Here is an 18111-nt window from a genome sequence, read left to right on the forward strand (position 1 = left end):
CGGATCGTTCTCGGGAGCCTAACCCGTCCGTAACCCGGCGGGGACTGCCCGTGCCAAGACCACGACCCTCTGCCATCGCCGCTACATCACCACAACCATCACCGCCAACAAGCACCACCAGCGCCACAACCACCGGCTACTACCCCCTCCACCACCACCCCTTCCACCACCACCACCACCACCACCCTCTCTACCACTACCACCACCGACGCCAACACCACCCTCTCCTCCACCACCACCACCACTACCACCCTCTCTACCACTACCTACACCGCCGCCACCACCACCACCACCACCACCACCGCCCGAACGTCGTCTCAGCACCTGCAGCAAACCACCATCACAACAATCACCACCACCAGCACCCCCCTCCAAAGACAAAGATCCCCCGTATAGCCCTAACAGACTGCTGAGGCAAGTGCTGTTGGCGAGCAGCGCCGATGAAGGCCGGCACGGCACACGTGGGGGTGGGTGGCCAGCACCACCCCCTCCACTACCGCCACCACCACCAACACCACCGCCACTACCATCATCGCCACCAACACCACCCTCCACCACTAGCGCTACCACCACCACCACCACCAACACCACCCTCCACCAACACCACCACCGCCACCACCACCACCACCGCCACCACCACCACCACCACCGCCACCACCACCACCACCAACACCACCCTCCACCACCACCAACACCAACACCACCACCGCCACCACCAACACCAAACTCCACCACTACCACCACCGCCACCAACACCACCACCGCCACCACCACCACCGCCACCCTCCACCACTACCGCTACCACCACCGCCACCACCACCACCAACACCACCCTCCACCACCACCAACACCACCACCGCCACCACCACCACCACCACCGCCACCACCACCACCGCCACGAGCGTCGTCGTCTCGGCACCCACCTGCAGTGCACCACCATGGGGCCCGCGTCGGGCGGGTTGCAGGCCTTGACGCGCCGCAGGAACGCCAGGAAGGGCGTCGGGTACTCGGGGACGCCGTGGTCCGGCCACGCCGTGAACTGGAACTGCCGCACCTCCCGCCGCTCACCGCCGCCTCCCTGCCGAGGGGGGGGGGGGGGGAAGGCTGTCACGTGACTCTGTGGCTACGTAGGGCTTCACTGGGCTGAAGTATTTCACCGGGGAAGGGCCCACACCGAGGTCTTTCTCGGAAGCGACGTGTCCGATCGCAAACGAGAGCTCGACGAAGCGTGGCGATGTGTCGCGGACAAACACCCCGAACGTGTGGTGACGTTGATCTTCAATGTGGAGGGAGAAAAACCGGAGGACACGGAGAGAAATCCACGTGACCACGGGGAGAGCGACACGCAAACCTCAAATGTACAGCAGCAGGCGTCGTCAGGGTCGGGATCGAACCCAAGACCTCCTGCACACCAGGCGAGGTAGTTAACATCTCCTAGCCGCCGTGATGATGAGAGAGACACGCAAACTCCAAATATACAGCAGCAGGCGTCGTCAGGATCGGGATCGAACCCACGACCTCCTGCACACCAGGCGAGGTAGTTAACATCTCCTAGCCGCCGTGATGATGAGAGAGACACGCAAACTCCAAATATACAGCAGCAGGCGTCGTCAGGATCGGGATCGAACCCACGACCTCCTGCACACCAGGCGAGGTAGTTAACATCTCCTAGCCGCCGTGATGATGAGAGAGAGAGACACGCAAACTCCAAATATACAGCAGCAGGCGTCGTCAGGATCGGGATCGAACCCACGACCTGCTGTACACCAGGCGAGGTAGTTAACATCTCTCCACCGCCGGCGCCCACTCAAAAGGCAACTTCATCTCTCCACCTTCTCCCCCTCTCACAGGACCCACTGTACATGCGCACGTAGCAGCTCCCAACGGCTTCCCAACATCGCAGGGGAAGGGCGGGATGTCCAGACGGCCGCCCGAAGCGCGTCCGAAAACGCCGGCGCGACGGCGACGCGTCGACCTCACCGTCTCGCGCCGGCACGCGCGACAAAGTCTGGGGGGCGCGCGGGGGCCTCACCCTCTGCAGCGTGAACGTGCGGACGCAGTACGTCGCCAGCTCCATGGTGTCCTGCAGCGCCACGGTCAGCGTCCCGTACGTCTCCGAGCCGCGCGCCGGCCAGTAGCGGTCACACTTCACCTGGTGGGACGGGGGTGGGAGGGGCAGCAGTGGTGACGTCATCGCCGCCGTCATCGTCGTCGTCGATTTACGTCGAAGTGGCAAAAGGAGCCGGATCTCGCGGCGTCAACGAACCGTCGGCTCGGACATCGCGAGCAACGACAACGCGGGCGACTTCCCCCCCCACCGCACCACCCATCCCCCCCCCCCCGCCGTTTACTCACGCCTGATGATTACCAAACACGTCTCTCCCTCCCTCTCGCTCTCTCGCGATGCCAGGGACGGTCGTCTTGCGTCCCGTTACCGTCACCTGTACTGCTTCGTCCCGGGATCCGCAGCCTCCCCCCCCCGACTCTCCCCGCCGCCGCTCCCACCTCATCTGCCCCTTCCTGCGAGACGTTCCTTCCTACGGAGCGTCCCGATTTCTCTGCACAGCGCCGGAGGTTGGGCCGATACCGCCCCCCCCGCCCACCGCTGCCGCTTTCCCGGCGACGCTCAACTCAATCGACCGCACCGCACCGCCCCCACCGCTTTCCGGCGACGCTCAACTCAATCGACCGCACCGCTCCCACCGGCTTCCAGCGACGCTCAACTCAATCGACCGCACCGCACCGCCGCCGAAGCCGGCGCCGCCGCCACCGCCGCCTCGGCCGTACCCGCGAGCGCTCCTCCAGCTTGGTCATCATGACGACGGTGGCGCTGCGCTGCTCCCACACCATCCTCCAGAAGTCAGCGAAGGTCTCGGGCAGCGGGCCCTGCGTGGCGATGTAGGCGTTGTGCTTGCGGTAGCCGTCCATGTAGTTGGCGTTGATGTAGTCGCTCCCGGGCTCTCCTGTGGCGGGGGGGACGGGGGGGGGGGGTGGGGTGGGGGGAGGGAGAGGGGGTGGGCGCACCGCACGCTGCGATTAGCGTGGTTGGCATAAACCATCGTCACGCGAACTCCGGTCATCGTCCTTGCAGCAGCAGCAGCGGTTTTTGCGTGTTTAGTTTGTTGGCATCCCCCCCACCGCACCGCACCTCCGGTTAGCACAGTCGGCTACGTACGGAGCGAAAGAAGTTCAAGGGTACGTACACACATGCAAAGACGGTCGTCGCATCGCTTTCAAATGCGCCTCTGCGGCCGTCTGGAACGCTCTCGCTTCCGATATTAGGAAGCCGCTGGGATTTACGCACTTTCAAATAATATCGATTGCCAAACTCGTTGCTTTAGGACTACTGCTTTTTGTGTTTAGTTCGTTGTCCATCCCCCGCGCCTCCGACTAGCACGGTCGGCTTATGTACGGCGCGAAAGAAGTTCAACGCACGGACACGTTCCGGCAGACGGCTGAACCTTCAAGACATTTTTGGGAATCTTTATTTATAACCGGAGAAGGCGGAGGAGGAATGTGACGGTGGCAATGAAGATGATTTCTTTTCTTTGCGCAACTACAAGCGATGGCAGCAGGACCTGAGAGAGAAGAAGGGAAGCGAGCCGATGCAAAACAAGTGAATGAATTTCGATTTAAAGCTTTCGTGACTGCAGGAATTCATCTTCTTGGTTTTTTCGGTAAAGTCACGTAGAAGGGAAGTAATAAAATAATAAAAATAAAACAAAATAAAATATAATATTATTTTATTATGTTTTATTTTTATTAAATAAAATATAATATTATTTTATTATGTTTTATTTTTATTATTTTATTACTTCCCTTCTGCGTGACTTTACCGAAAAAACCAAGAAGAAAAAAAAAAGTGAATGAATATTCACGCAGCACGGAAGAGCACGCTGCTACGAGTCGCATCGAGGAGCATGATCACCGTGGTGGTGACAGCGGTGGTGGTGGTGGTGTGTGTGTGAGTGTGTGTGTCTTTGTGTGTGTGTGTGAGTGTGTGTGTCTTTGTGTGTGTGTGTGTGTCTGTGTGTGTGAGTGTGTCTGTGTGTCTGTGTGTGTGTCTGTGTGTGAGTGTCTGTGTGTCTGTGTGTGAGTGTGTCTGTGTGTATGAGTGTGTGAGAGTAAATCCACAACGTTTACAACTTGCGGAGTGCCGGTAATTACATCACCCAGCGACCATCGGGAGATTTGCCAGCAGAGTGAAGCAATCCACCCGATTCTGGTCTCCTGTAGAATTATTATTGTCAACATCACGTTCCCTTTGAGGGCGGTTGCTGTCGACGGCTACCGTTGAGTTGCTCTGTGCGTGTCGTCGGGACATTTCTTCCCGCAGAAACTTAGCAACTGTTGGGGATTCGAGACGAATTGATTGATATAGATATATGTACATACACGCGTTTCAAAAATTACATTATAAAACATTTATTTCCCCTTCCTTCCTTCCTTCTCTCTCCCTCTCTCTCTTTCCCCGAGGCTAAATCACGTCTGCTGCTTTGCAGATAACGCGCGAGGAGGAAAAAGAAAATATTCCCGCGCAATTAAAGCTAAGCACGGAAAGTGAGGAAATTCAATGAGGACTCACATTAAAATGTAATTAAGAGGCACTGGAGCGGGGGGGGGGGCGGGCGGCCGCTCGTGCGATCTCGCTGCCGTTACGCGCCGATAATGATGCCCCGGAACCTACTAAGTGCGGCGCGAGAGAGAGAGAGCGGCTAATTGAACGGTGCGCCAGGAAAAAAAAAACCACTCCTTGAAAGGCTCCTGCGGCGTCGCGAGATCGAGAGCGGCGTCGATCGCGAGCGGGAGGGCGAGCGAGAGAGCGAGCGAGAGAGCTAGCGAGAGAGCGAGCGAGAGGGCGAGAGAGAGAGCGAGCGAGAGAGCGAGCGAGAGAGCGAGAGAGAGAGCGAGAGAGAGAGCGAGAGAGCGAGCGAGAGAGGGAGAGGGCGAGCGAGAGGGCGAGGGAGGGGGCGAGAGAGAGGGCGAGCGAGAGGGCGAGCGAGAGGGCGAGCGAGAGAGCGAGCGAGAGAGCTAGCGAGAGAGAGAGAGCGAGAGGGTGAGCGAGAGAGCGAGCGAGAGGGCGAGAGAGAGAGCGAGCGAGAGAGAGAGAGCGAGAGGGTGAGCGAGAGAGCGAGCGAGAGGGCGAGCGAGAGAGCGAGAGAGCGAGCGAGAGGGCGAGCGAGAGAGCTAGCGAGAGAGAGCGAGAGGGTGAGCGAGAGAGCGAGCGAGAGGGCGAGCGAGAGAGCTAGCGAGAGAGCGAGTGAGAGAGAGCGAGAGGGTGAGCGAGAGAGCGAGCGAGAGAGCGAGCCAGAGGGCGAGAGAGAGAGCGAGCAAGAGAGCGAGAGGGCGAGCGAGAGGGCGAGCCAGAGGGCGAGAGCGAGAGGGCGAGCGAGAGAGCTAGCGAGAGAGAGAGAGCGAGAGGGTGAGCGAGAGAGCGAGCGAGAGGGCGAGCGAGAGAGCTAGCGAGAGAGCGAGTGAGAGAGAGCGAGAGGGTGAGCGAGAGAGCGAGCGAGAGAGCGAGCCAGAGGGCGAGAGAGAGAGCGAGCAAGAGAGCGAGAGGGCGAGCGAGAGGGCGAGCGAGAGAACGAGAGCGAGAGGGCGAGCGAGAGAGCTAGCGAGAGAGAGAGAGCGAGAGGGTGAGCGAGAGAGCGAGCGAGAGAGCGAGCGAGAGAGAGAGCGAGAGGGTGAGCGAGAGAGCGAGCGAGAGGGCGAGCCAGAGGGCGAGAGAGAGAGCGAGCGAGCGAGAGAGCGAGAGAGAGAGCGAGAGGGTGAGCGAGAGAGGGCGAGCGAGAGAGCGAGCCAGAGGGCGAGCGAGGGGGCGAGCGAGAGGGCGAGCGAGAGAGCGAGCGAGAGAGCGAGAGAGAGGGCGAGTGAGAGAGCGAGGGAGAGGACGAGCGAGAGGGCGAGCGAGAGGACGAGCAAGAGGGCGAGTGAGAGAGAGAGCGGTCGACAGCCCGAGAGGGGGGAGAGGGAGGGGGGGGGGCGGTGGTGTAGCCGCTGGTGGTGCCGGTGACGGTGGCTGGCGCTGCGCTGTACGGTGCGAAAGAAGTTCAACAACAACAACAACAACCGCCGCCATTCGCCACTAAGTGGCGGTGACGTCACCACGACGCTTGTGCCAGGCCATGTGCACCTTGAGGCTACCACGTGAAGTGTCGAACGCCCGCTGGCAGGAGGTCACGGGGCAGACCCAGCAGGTGCCACGGGTCGACTGACCGAGATGACCGAGATGACCGAGATGACCGCGAAGTTCAACATACACACACACACAGGCAAGCGAACGCAGCCCCTCCGCCCGGTGTCCGTGCGGGGAGCGGGGTCGTGTCGTGGTTCGCGCTGCGCTACGAACCCCGGCTACGACACGGCACTGATTCCCGCTCACCACCACCACCAACACCACCGGCACCCAGCGATGACGATTATCTGAAACCGGTCCTAGGCCTCCTCCCCTAGGTCGACTCAGCCTCAAATGAGTAACCTGGTGCGGTGTGCAGTAAAGATCGCCACCGGGGGAGACAAAGACGGCCGAGGACAGAAATACGTAGACTCGTGTATACCAGGCGAGGTAGTCAACATCTCCTAGCCACCGTGATGATGATGATGAGAGACACACAAACTCTAAATATACAGCAGCAGGCGTCCTCAGGGTCGGGATGGAACCCACGACCTCCTGTACACCAGGCGAGGTAGTCAACATCTCCTAGCCACCGTGATGATGATGATGAGAGAGACACGCAAACGTCAGGGTCAGGATCGAACCCACGACCTCCTGTACACCAGGCGAGGTAGTCAACATCTCCTAGCCACCGTGATGATGATGATGAGAGAGACACGCAAACGTCAGGGTCAGGATCGAACCCACGACCTCCTGTACACCAGGCGAGGTAGTCAACATCTCCAAGCCACCGTGATGATGATGATGAGAGAGACACGCAAACGTCAGGGTCAGGATCGAACCCACGACCTCCTGCACACCAGGCGAGGTAGTCAACATCTCCTAGCCACCGTGATGATGATGAGAGAGACACGCACACGTCAGGGTCAGGATCGAACCCACGACCTCCTGTACACCAAACGAGGTAGTCAACTTCTCCTAGCCACCGTGATGATGATGATGAGAGAGACACGCAAACGTCAGGGTCAGGATCGAACCCACGACCTCCTGTACACCAGGCGAGGTAGTCAACATCTCCTAGCCACCGTGATGATGATGATGAGAGAGACACGCAAACGTCAGGGTCAGGATCGAACCCACGACCTCCTGTACACCAGGCGAGGTAGTCAACATCTCCTAGCCACCGTGATGATGATGAGAGAGACACGCAAACTCCCAATATACAGCAGCAGGCGTCAGGGGTCGGGATCGAACCCACGACCTCCTGCACACCAGGCGAGGTAGTCAACATCTCCTAGCCACCGTGATGATGATGAGAGACACGCAAACTCCAAATTTACAGCATCAGGCGTTGTCAGGGGTCGGGATAGAACCCACGACCTCCTGTAGACCAGGCGAGATAGTCAACATCTCCTAGCCACCGTGATGATGATGAGAGAGAGAGACACGCAAACTCCAAATTTACAGCAGCAGGCGTCGTCAGGAGTTGGGATCGAACCCACGACCTCCTGTACACCAGGCGAGGTAGTCAACATCTCCTAGCCACCGTGATGATGATGAGAGACACGCAAACTCCAAATTTACAACAGCAGGCGTCGTCAGGAGTTGGGATCGAACCCACGACCTCCTGTACACCAGGCGAGGTAGTCAACATCTCCTAGCCACCGTGATGATGATGAGAGACACGCAAACTCCAAATATACAGCAGCAGGCGTCGTCAGGGTCGGGATCGACCCCACGACCTCCTGTACACCAGGCGAGGTAGTCAACATCTCCTAGCCACCGTGATGATGATGAGAGACACGCAAACTCCAAATATACAGCAGCAGGCGTCGTCAGGGTCGGGATCGACCCCACGACCTCCTGTACACCAGGCGAGGTAGTCAACATCTCCTAGCCACCGTGATGATGATGAGAGACACGCAAACTCCAAATTTACAGCAGCAGGCGTCGTCAGGGGTCGGGATCGAACCCACGACCTCCTGTACACCAGGCGAGATAGTCAACATCTCCTAGCCACCGTGATGATGATGAGAGAGAGAGACACGCAAACTCCAAATATACAGCAGCAGGCGTCCTCAGGGGTCGGGATCGAACCCACGACCTCCTGTACACCAGGCGAGGTAGTCAACATCTCCTAGCCACCGTGATGATGATGAGAGACACGCAAACTCCAAATTTACAGCAGCAGGCGTCGTCAGGAGTTGGGATCGAACCCACGACCTCCTGTACACCAGGCGAGGTAGTCAACATCTCCTAGCCACCGTGACATTACTGCGGTGTAAGTCTAAGCGGGTGGGGGGGGTGGGGTCGGTCGGTCGAACGCGCCGCTAACTCACCGTCGACGGGCGCCAGCAGCACGCGCGAGTGGTCGTAGGCGATGACGTTGGCGTAGCGGTTCTTGGGCTTGTTCACCTCCAGGTTCGAGTGCTCCCACGTGAACTGCTGCCCCGGGTCGATGGACTGCAAAGACAGAAACAAGGACGAAGGTCAACCCCCCCCCCCGTCCTCCCCCCACGGCGAAGCCGACGATGGACTGCCGTTGGCGAGTCGCCGAACGTATCAGCAACGAACGCAAAAAACAAACGACGCGGTAGGAAGGCAAAGTGTATCGGGAAGATGAACAAATAACAAATCTCGATTTAAAGCTTTCGTGACTGCAGGGATTCATCTTCTTGGTTCTTTCGGTAAAGTCACGTAGAAAGGAAATAAAAAAATATAGATATTCTTTTATTATTTCCCTTCTACGTGACTTTACCGAAAGAACCAAGAAAATAACAAATCGCTGCAAATTTTTCTGAAACTAAACAATCTTTTTGATATCTTGCCAGGCATTCTGGGCTGCGCCTTGGCCTTTGACCTCCCACCCTCCCTCCCCCCCCCCCACCCCCCCCCGTGACAAAGAGCTTCATAGCTCGTCGTATTTCTCGACGTTGTGGATTGTGGCGAGCGGCGTCCGCGTCACCTCGTACTCCTGCGCGAACAGCATGTTGTCGTTGGCCTTGAGCCGCTCCACGTGGTCCGCCAGCTCCTCCATGGCGACGGGCGGGTGACTCATCATGCCTAGGGGTAAGGGGTCGGCAGGCGGGGGGGGGGGGCAGGGGGGGGGCAAGGGGGGGGCGGGGGGGGCAGGGGGGGGGGTGATCAATGAGACTTGACAGCGGCCGATAAGTGTAGGACGAGGGAGGTGGAGGAAGAGGGGGGTGGAGGAGGGAGGGAGGAGGAGGGGGGGGAGGAGGGAGGGGGGAGGAGGGGGGAGGGAGGAGGGAGGGGGTAGGAGAAGGGGGGAGAAAGGGAGGGAGGTGGAGGAGGGGTGGAGGAGGGGGGAGGAGAAGGGGGGAGAAAGGGAGGGAGGAGAGAGGAGGGAGGAGAGAGATGAGAGGAGGGAGGAGGAGGGGGGAGGAGGGGAGAGGAGGGGGGGAGGAGGTGGAGGAGGGGGGAGGAGGAGGGGGAAGGAGGAGGGAGGGGGGAGGAGAAGTTTCAAGTTCATTTATTTCAAGTTCATTTATTAGGTGTAGCCCTGTGAGCCATTCGGCTCTTGAATCGGGTGCAACCGCAACAAACAAACAAAAACACGAACAAGAAAACATCTTAAAGTGACTATTGTGCAAACAGAAAATCCAAGAAAAGACAGCAAAACATTGCAGAAGAAATCACCGTACACCAACCCTGTGCAAATATCCCAGTGGGATGCAAGTCAAACAACAACAACAACAACCACAAGACAACTTAGATTAAGGCCATCAGTCTAACTCTGTACTACAAGAGAAGGGGGGAGGAAGGGAGGAGAGAGGAGGAGGGAGAGAGAAGAGAGGCAGGGGAGGAGGGAAAACCAACATCACGCAAACTCCGGTCATCCTCGCTAGCAGCAGCAGCAGCAGCGGCGGCTTGTGGCTGACCATCGAAAAAAAAAAATGACGGTCACCGGCATCGCGCGGCGCTTTCAGCGGCCGTCTGGAACGCTCCTCTCCTTCCGATATTTCCCGCGCCTCCGATTAGCACGTTTGGCTACGTACGGCGCGAAAGAAGTTCAACATGCATGCATTAGGAAGCCACTGGAGCTATGCACCTTTAAATCTAGTTTGAAAACTCATTGATTTAGAATCGCTTTTTGTGTTTAGTTTCTTCCCACCCCCCCTTCCGTATCTCTGATTGAACACGTTTGGCTACGTACGGCGCGAAAGAAGTTCAACCGTACGCACGTACGTACAGAACCCAAGGAGAGCTGAAGATGAGGTCACATTGAAGGCGAGTGCCACTGAGTCTCAAGGCTCTCATCAAGAGCATCCTGCTCCGGGGACGTTCGGCCGATCCGCTGCTGGACGGATGCCAGCCTGCCTCTAGCCATCCGTCACGTGATCCTGCCGTGTGGCAAATCCATCTTGGGGGCGCGACGGAGGCTAGGAGATGTTAACTACCTCGCCTGGGGATACAGGAGGTCGTGGGTTGCCATCTCAAACCACCCATCGCCCGCTTGAATATTTAAAGTTGTCGCGCGTCTCTCCGTCTCTCTGCGTGGTGGTCACGTGGATAGGGTACCACGGTGGCTAGGAGATGTTAACTGCCTCGCCTGGGGATACAGGAGGTCGTGGGTTGCCATCTCAAACCACCCATCGCCCGCTTGAATATTTAAAGTTGTCGCGCGTCTCTCCGTCTCTCTGCGTGGTGGTCACGTGGATTGGGTACCACGGTGGCTAGGAGATGTTAACTGCCTCGCCTGGGGTTACCCGTTTCAGTATTCGCAAGAAAAATCGCCGGCTTGGAGAGGCGGCAAAACAGGTTTACGTGGGGGGGGGGGGGGGGGGTCGGCGGGGGGGCAAACACAGAGGAGAGCGGAGAGGAAGGGAAGGGAGGGCGGTAAGAAATTAAATTAGAGAAAAATGTACGAAGTAAATTATAAAATACAAAAATTCTCACATTTTTTTTATTATAAAAAATAAATATTCTGAAAAAATAAACATTATAAAAAAATACAATTATAGAGAAATAAATATAGATAATATCAAAAAACAATAATAAAATATATAATTTGTCCAATTATATTAGAAAAAATAGATGATAATTTTTTGAAAAATATAATTATGAAAAAAAAAAATGCACAAATTTTTTTTCATAAAAAAAGAGAACACACCAAAAAAATATTTTTTTAATTATGAAATATCTATAATAGTAGATGGCAGAGGTGGGACAAAGTCATTGTTATGCAAGTCCAAGTCGAGTCGCAAGTCATCAAATTCATGACTCGAGTCTGACTCGAGTCCAAGTCACATGACTCGAGTCCACACCTCAGAGGTGGGACAAAGTCATTGTTATGCAAGTCCAAGTCGAGTCGCAAGTCATCAAATTCATGACTCGAGTCTGACTCGAGTCCAAGTCACATGACTCGAGTCCACACCTCTGGTAGATGGCAAACGGTAAGAGTTGTGCGCAAGAAAGCGGCGAAGCAGAAGCTTGCGCAACTCCACACTCGGCGAAAGGGGCCACGTGGTTTGTAACGGCGGCGGCGCCGTGAAGAGAGCCCGGAGCCAGCGGGCTCAGCTGTCACTCACGAAGGCCGCCACCTCTGCACGTGAGTGCACACGGAGCCCGCCGTGCTAATGGCAGGAGCCGGGGGGGAAGGACAACAAACTGTGGGTCTCTGCTGTGTGAGTCTATGGGTCTCTGCTGTGTGAGGCTATGGGTGTCTGTGTGAGTCTATGGGTCTCTGCTGTGTGAGGCTATGGGTGTCTGTGTGAGTCTATGGGTCTCTGCTGTGTGAGGCTATGGGTGTCTGTGTGTGAGTCTACGGGTCTCTGTGTGAGTCTATGGGTCTCTGTGTGAGTCTGTGCGTCTCTGTGCGAGTCTTTGGGTCTCTGTGTGTGTCTATGGGTCTGTGTGTGAGTCTATGGGTCTGTGTGTGAGTCTATGGGTCTCTGTGTGTGTCTATGGGTCTGTGTGTGAGTCTGTGGGTCTCTGTGTGAGTCTGTGGGTCTCTGTGTGAGTCTATGGGTCACTGTGTGAGTCTGTGGGTCTCTGTGTGAGTCTATGGGTCTATGCTGTGTGAGTCTATGGGTCTGTGTGTGAGTTTTTGGGTCTCTGTGTGAGTCTATGGATTTGTGAGTCGATGGGTCTCTGCTGTGTGTGTCTATGGGTCTCTATGTTAGTCTATGGGCCTCTGTGTGAGTCTATGGGTCTCTGTGTGAGTCTATGGGTCTCTGCTGTGTGAGTCCATACGACAAATCGTTAACCTCAAACACCCAGTCGTTCGTAAAAGTCGAAGGCGGTACAGTACTATAGCAATAGAGCAAGTGCAGAATCACCGGACCGGAATTAATAGCTTGAAAGCATTTCGCGCGGGGGCCCCTTGAAAGTGCGGGGCCCGTAGCTGCACGCGTAGCTGCTACATGTGTAGCTACACGCGTAGCTGCTTGTGCTACTGGGACATCATCATCATCATCGTCGGCAACTGCACCTGGCGTCTGGAAGTTGATGCGTCTCAGCTCCACGGGGTCCGTCGGCTGCTGAGAGGCGGCCGCGTTCTCCTTTCCGAACGCTTCGCCGGCACCGCCGGCACCGCCGCCGGCACCGCCGCCGCCGCCCGCCGGCGCCGCCGTCCCGCCGGGCCCGGCGCCGCCCCCGCCGGAGGATCCTCGGCCCGCCGGCCGCGCGTCTCCCAGCAGGATGGGCTTGGTGGGGTCCGAGTCACTGCGCTTCCTGTGGTGGGGGGTGGGGAGGGGTGGTGCAGAGCAGAGGTCGCAACCGGGTACCCGATACCCGTACCCTACCCGATACCCGGCTACCCGTACCCTACCCGATACCCGGCTACCCGTACCCGTACCCTACCCGATACCCGGCTACCCGTACCCGATACCCGTACCCTACCTGATACCCGGCTACCCGTACCCTACCCGTACCCGGCCGGGTACGGGTAGCCGGGTATCGGGTAGGGTACGCGTACGGGTACCCGTTTGCGACCCTGGTGCGGCCGGGTACGGGTACGGGTAAGGAATCAAAACCCGTTTGCGACCTCTGGTGCAGAGCGCACGGTGCGGCCGGGAGGTGAAACTGCGTTTTCCAATGCAAGCAACAAAGACAACGTTCCTCCCACGTAGCCTGAGCAGCAGACTGCTGGGTGAGGGGGGGGAAGGTCCGTTAGTAGCGAGTAGCAGTGCCTGCGAAGGCTGCCGGCACTGTGGGTACACGAGGGGGGTGGGTGGCCAGCACCACGCCCGCCCTGGCCGGCCTTCCGTCTCCCCAGTGGCGATGTCGTTACACATCGCTACTAATGATCGAGGCCGAGTCGACCTAGGGGGAGGCCCAGGACCGGTTCAGATATTCGTCGCTGGTGTTGGCCGTGAGCGGGGAATCGAACTCGGGTCATTAATGAGTTCGTAGCGCAGCGCTCTTTCTCAGAAGCGACGCTGGCTTATCGGCAAACGACAGCTCAACGAAAGTGGCTTCTCATCATCATCATCATCACGTGGGAATGTAGAGCAGCAGCCAAATAATCTGAAAGCACAGAGACACATAGAGACCCATAGAAAAAGATAGAGACCCATAGAAATATATACTCACTCTCAGAGACACATCGAGACCCATAGAGATACACAGAGACCCATAGCGATACACAAAGACACTTAGAGATACATAGATACCCATAGAGGTACATATATACCCATTGACTAAATGAAACAATTTTTCTTTTACCAGACAAGGCCCCAGTGATCTACGCAGCTCTTATTCCAGAAGCGACCCAGGCTTATCACAAATGACAGCTCAACGAAGTGGCTTAGAGACCCATAGAAACCCACAGAGACACATAGAGATCCGTAGAAAGACATACAGATCCACAGAGATGCATAGAGGCTGCGTCGCGTGAAGGTGTTCCGCTCTAAGCGAGCGGGGCAATTAAAACGGCCGTTAGCGAGAACACTGCATGGGGACTACTTGAAGAGAAAACAAAAAACTAAACGAAATGATGAACGAAGCAAAGTGCCGACTACACCGAGCATCTTCTTGTTTCCTCTGATCGTAAAAAAAATTAACCCGTAAAAACAAAGTTTTTCACTATAAATCTTTTATATGCGTGGCATCGGGGCGGCTAGAGTCCTCTCGTCCTCTGGCTTGAGATGGCTGCCACCTATGGGTCAGATGATTGTCTGCCAGCATTAAGCAATTGGTAATTAAATATTAAAAACATTTTCGCTAAACAGTGTAAAATTTAGGAAAAAATATTTTCACGAAAATTAATTGTCACGCACAACGAGTCTGTGTGCAAAATGTCAGCTCGATTGGATCACGGGAAGTGGGTTAAAAAACGACCGAAAGATTTGCACGGTCGTAAGCAAGCAAGCAAGCACGCAAGCACGCAAGCAAGCAAGCGAACTTAATATAAAGGATTTAAAAACGAAATGATGAACGAAGCAAAGTGCCGACTATACACCGAGCATCTTCTTGTTTCCTCTGATCGCAAAAAAGAAAAGAGAGCGAGCGAGAGAGAGTGAGAGGAGGAGGAGGGGTGGGTGGGTTGGGGGAAACGGCTGGCCCTGGATTGGTTCGGTTTGCTGTTTGTTGTTGATGTTGTTGACGTTGTTGCTTTTCGAGAAATGGTTATTCGCTGTCGACCGGCTGCGGCGGTTGGGGTTGAACTCCTTCCACGGGTTTCAGACGTTGACGTTTTCAGGCACTTTTAGAGAAGACGCAGCCAATTGTTACCGCGCCTGTGGAGGAAGAGGCGATGTTGACTACCTCGCCTGGTATACAGGAGGACGTGGGTTCGATCCTAACCCTGACAATGCCTGCTGTATATGTGGAGTTTGCGTGTCTCTCTCTCATCATCATCACGGTGGCTAGGAGATGTTAACTACCTCGACTGGTATACAGGAGGTCGTGGGTTCGATCCTAACCCTGACAATGCCTGCTGTATATGTGGAGTTTGCGTGTCTCTCTCTCATCATCATCACGGTGGCTAGGAGATGTCAACTACCTCGCCTGGCGTACAGGAGGTCGTGGGTTCGATCTTAACCCTGACAATGCCCGCTGCTGTATATTTGGAGTTTGCGTGTCTCTCTCTCATCATCATCACGGTGGCTAGGAGATGTCAACTACCTCGCCTGGCGTACAGGAGGTCGTGGGTTCGATCTTAACCCTGACAATGCCCGCTGCTGTATATTTGGAGTTTGCGTGTCTCTCTCTCATCATCATCACGGTGGCTAGGAGATGTCAACTACCTCGACTGGCGTACAGGAGGTCGTGGGTTCGATCCTAACCCTGACAATGCCCGCTGCTGTGTATGTGGAGTTTGCGTGTCTCTCTCTCATCATCATCACGGTGGCTAGGAGATGTTAACTATCTCGACTGGTGTACAGGAGGTCGTGGGTTCGATCCTAACCCTGACAATGCCCGCTGCTGTATATGTGGAGTTTGCGTGTCTCTCTCTCATCATCATCACGGTGGCTAGGAGATGTTAACTACCTCGACTGGTGTACAGGAGGTCGTGGGTTCGATCCTAACCCTGACAATGCCCGCTGCTGTGTATGTGGAGTTTGCGTGCCTCCGTCGCTCCCTGTGATCGCTGCCATAAATTGCCACGCGATGGTGGCAAGCCACTTCCTTGGGGCGATGCTTTGTGATAGCCAGAGGTCGCTTCTGAGAAATAGCGATGTAGCTCAGTGGGCCTTACCTGGTAAAAAAAAAAACAAGTTTAGCTTTTAGCTTAAAGATGCGTGAGGAATTTGTCAAACCGCTGCCGCTGACAACCGCTGCGCCACCGCTCCCCGCCAACGCCGCCTCTGCCTTTGAGTGCAACAGGACGAGCACTCACAAAGACAAAGATCCCCCCTATAGCCTGTAAGCAGACCGTTGGGGCAAGTGCAGTTGAAGGCCGGAACAGCTCACGAGGGGGTGGAGGCGGCCAGCACCACGCCCGGACGCCTTTGTCGTTTACACACACCGCACCAGCTACTCATTTGAGGCCGAGTCGACCTAGGGAAGGCCCAGTAGCGGTTCGGATAATCGTCGGCGGTGTCGGTGGCCGTGACCGGGAATCGAGCTCGGCTCCCTGCCGGATTCGTAGCGCAGCGCCCTAACCGCTGCGCCACCGCTCCCCTGCTCGCTACCTACCCCGTTGAGTACACAGCGCACGCACGCACGTAGCGCAGCGCCCTAACCGCAGCGCCACCGCTCCCCTGCTCGCTACCTACCCCGTTGAGTACACAGCGCACGCACGCACGTAGCGCAGCGCCCTAACCGCTGCGCCACCGCTCCCCTGCTCGCTACCTACCCCGTTGAGCACGCACGCACAAGCAGTAACAACAGCCTCACGGACCACAAAACCCACTCCGTGGGCACAAACCACAACCGCACAAATCAGCGCGCCGCTCGCCACCGCGTAACGGCACCCGTGGCGCTGGCAGCGGCGGCGGGGAGGAGGGTGGTGGTGGTGAGGAGGAGGGTGGTGAGGAGGAGGGTGGTGGTGGTGAGGAGGGTGGTGGTGGTGAGGAGGGTGGTGGTGGTGGTGAGGAGGGTGGTGGTGGTGAGGAAGGTGGTGGTGGTGAGGAGGGTGGTGGTGAGGAGGAGGATGGTGAGGAGGGTGGTGGTGGTGAGGAGGGTGGTGGTGGTGAGGAGGGTGGTGGTGGTGAGGAGGGTGGTGGTGGTGAGGAGGGTGGTGGTGGTGAGGAGGAGGGTGGTGAGGAGGGTGGTGGTGGTGAGGAGGGTGGTGGTGGTGAGGAGGGTGGTGGTGGTGAGGAGGGTGGTGGTGGTGAGGAGGGTGGTGGTGAGGAGGAGGGTGGTGAGGAGGGTGGTGGTGGTGAGGAGGGTGGTGGTGAGGAGGAGGGTGGTGAGGAGGGTGGTGGTGGTGAGGAGGGTGGTGGTGGTGGTGAGGAGGGTGGTGGTGGTGAGGAGGGTGGTGGTGAGGAGGAGGGTGGTGGTGGTGGTGGTGAGGAGGGTGGTGGTGGTGGTGAGGAGGGTGGTGGTGGTGAGGAGGGTGGTGGTGAGGAGGGTGGTGGTGGTGGTGAGGAGGGTGGTGGTGGTGGTGAGGAGGGTGGTGGCGGTGAGGAGGGTGGTGGTGGTGAGGAGGGTGGTGGTGGTGGTGAGGAGGGTGGTGGTGGTGAGGAGGAGGGTGGTGGTGGTGAGGAGGGTGGTGGTGGTGAGGAGGGTGGTGGTGGTGGTGAGGAGGGTGGTGGTGAGGAGGAGGGTGGTGAGGAGGGTGGTGGTGAGGAGGGTGGTGAGGAGGGTGGTGGTGAGGAGGGTGGTGGTGGTGGTGAGGAGGGTGGTGGTGGTGAGGAGGGTGGTGGTGAGGAGGGTGGTGGCGGTGAGGAGGGTGGTGGTGAGGAGGAGGAGGGTGGTGGTGGTGGTGAGGAGGGTGGTGGTGGTGGTGAGGAGGGTGGTGGTGGTGGTGAGGAGGGTGGTGGTGGTGGTGGTGAGGAGGAGGGTGGTGGTGGTGGTGGTGAGGAGGGTGGTGGTGGTGAGGAGGGTGGTGGTGGTGAGGAGGGTGGTGGTGGTGAGGAGGGTGGTGGTGGTGGTGAGGAGGAGGGTGGCGGTGGTGGTGAGGAGGGTGGTGGCGGTGAGGAGGGTGGTGGTGAGGAGGGTGGTGGTGAGGAGGAAGGTGGCGGTGGTGGTGGTGGTGGTGAGGAGGGTGGTGGTGGTGGTGAGGAGGGTGGTGGTGGTGGTGAGGAGGAGGGTGGTGGTGGTGAGGAGGGTGGTGGTGGTGGTGAGGAGGGTGGTGGTGGTGGTGAGGAGTAGGGTGGTGGTGGTGGTGGTGAGGAGGAGGGTGGCGGTGAGGAGGGTGGTGGTGGTGGTGAGGAGGGTGGTGGTGAGGAGGAGGGTGGTGAGGAGGGTGGTGGTGGTGAGGAGGGTGGTGGTGAGGAGGGTGGTGGTGGTGAGGAGGGTGGTGGTGGTGGTGAGGAGGGTGGTGGTGAGGAGGGTGGTGGTGGTGAGGAGGGTGGTGGCGGTGAGGAGGGTGGTGGTGGTGAGGAGGGTGGTGGTGGTGGTGGTGAGGAGGAGGGTGGTGGTGGTGG

The 18111-nt window shown here is 57.4% G+C and overlaps 1 protein-coding gene across 5 annotated transcripts in view; it reads right to left on the minus strand.

Annotated features, from left to right (window-relative positions):
• Positions 1-18111, minus strand: part of LOC144953170 (receptor-type tyrosine-protein phosphatase S-like) — a 255168-nt gene that overhangs the window by 11405 nt on the left and 225652 nt on the right. For all 5 annotated transcript variants that reach the window (XM_078883739.1, XM_078883745.1, XM_078883732.1 and 2 more), the window contains 6 exons: positions 12567-12808; positions 9081-9178; positions 8455-8578; positions 2788-2963; positions 2033-2152; positions 924-1078 (listed from right to left, as the gene is read on the minus strand). In XM_078883739.1, coding sequence (XP_078739865.1) covers positions 924-1078; positions 2033-2152; positions 2788-2963; positions 8455-8578; positions 9081-9178; positions 12567-12808 — 915 coding nt within the window. The remainder of the gene's footprint in view (positions 1-923; positions 1079-2032; positions 2153-2787; positions 2964-8454; positions 8579-9080; positions 9179-12566; positions 12809-18111) is intronic.

The sequence above is a fragment of the Lampetra fluviatilis genome, chromosome 3, assembly GCF_964198595.1.
Source record: "Lampetra fluviatilis chromosome 3, kcLamFluv1.1, whole genome shotgun sequence".
Classification (NCBI taxonomy): domain Eukaryota; kingdom Metazoa; phylum Chordata; class Hyperoartia; order Petromyzontiformes; family Petromyzontidae; genus Lampetra; species Lampetra fluviatilis.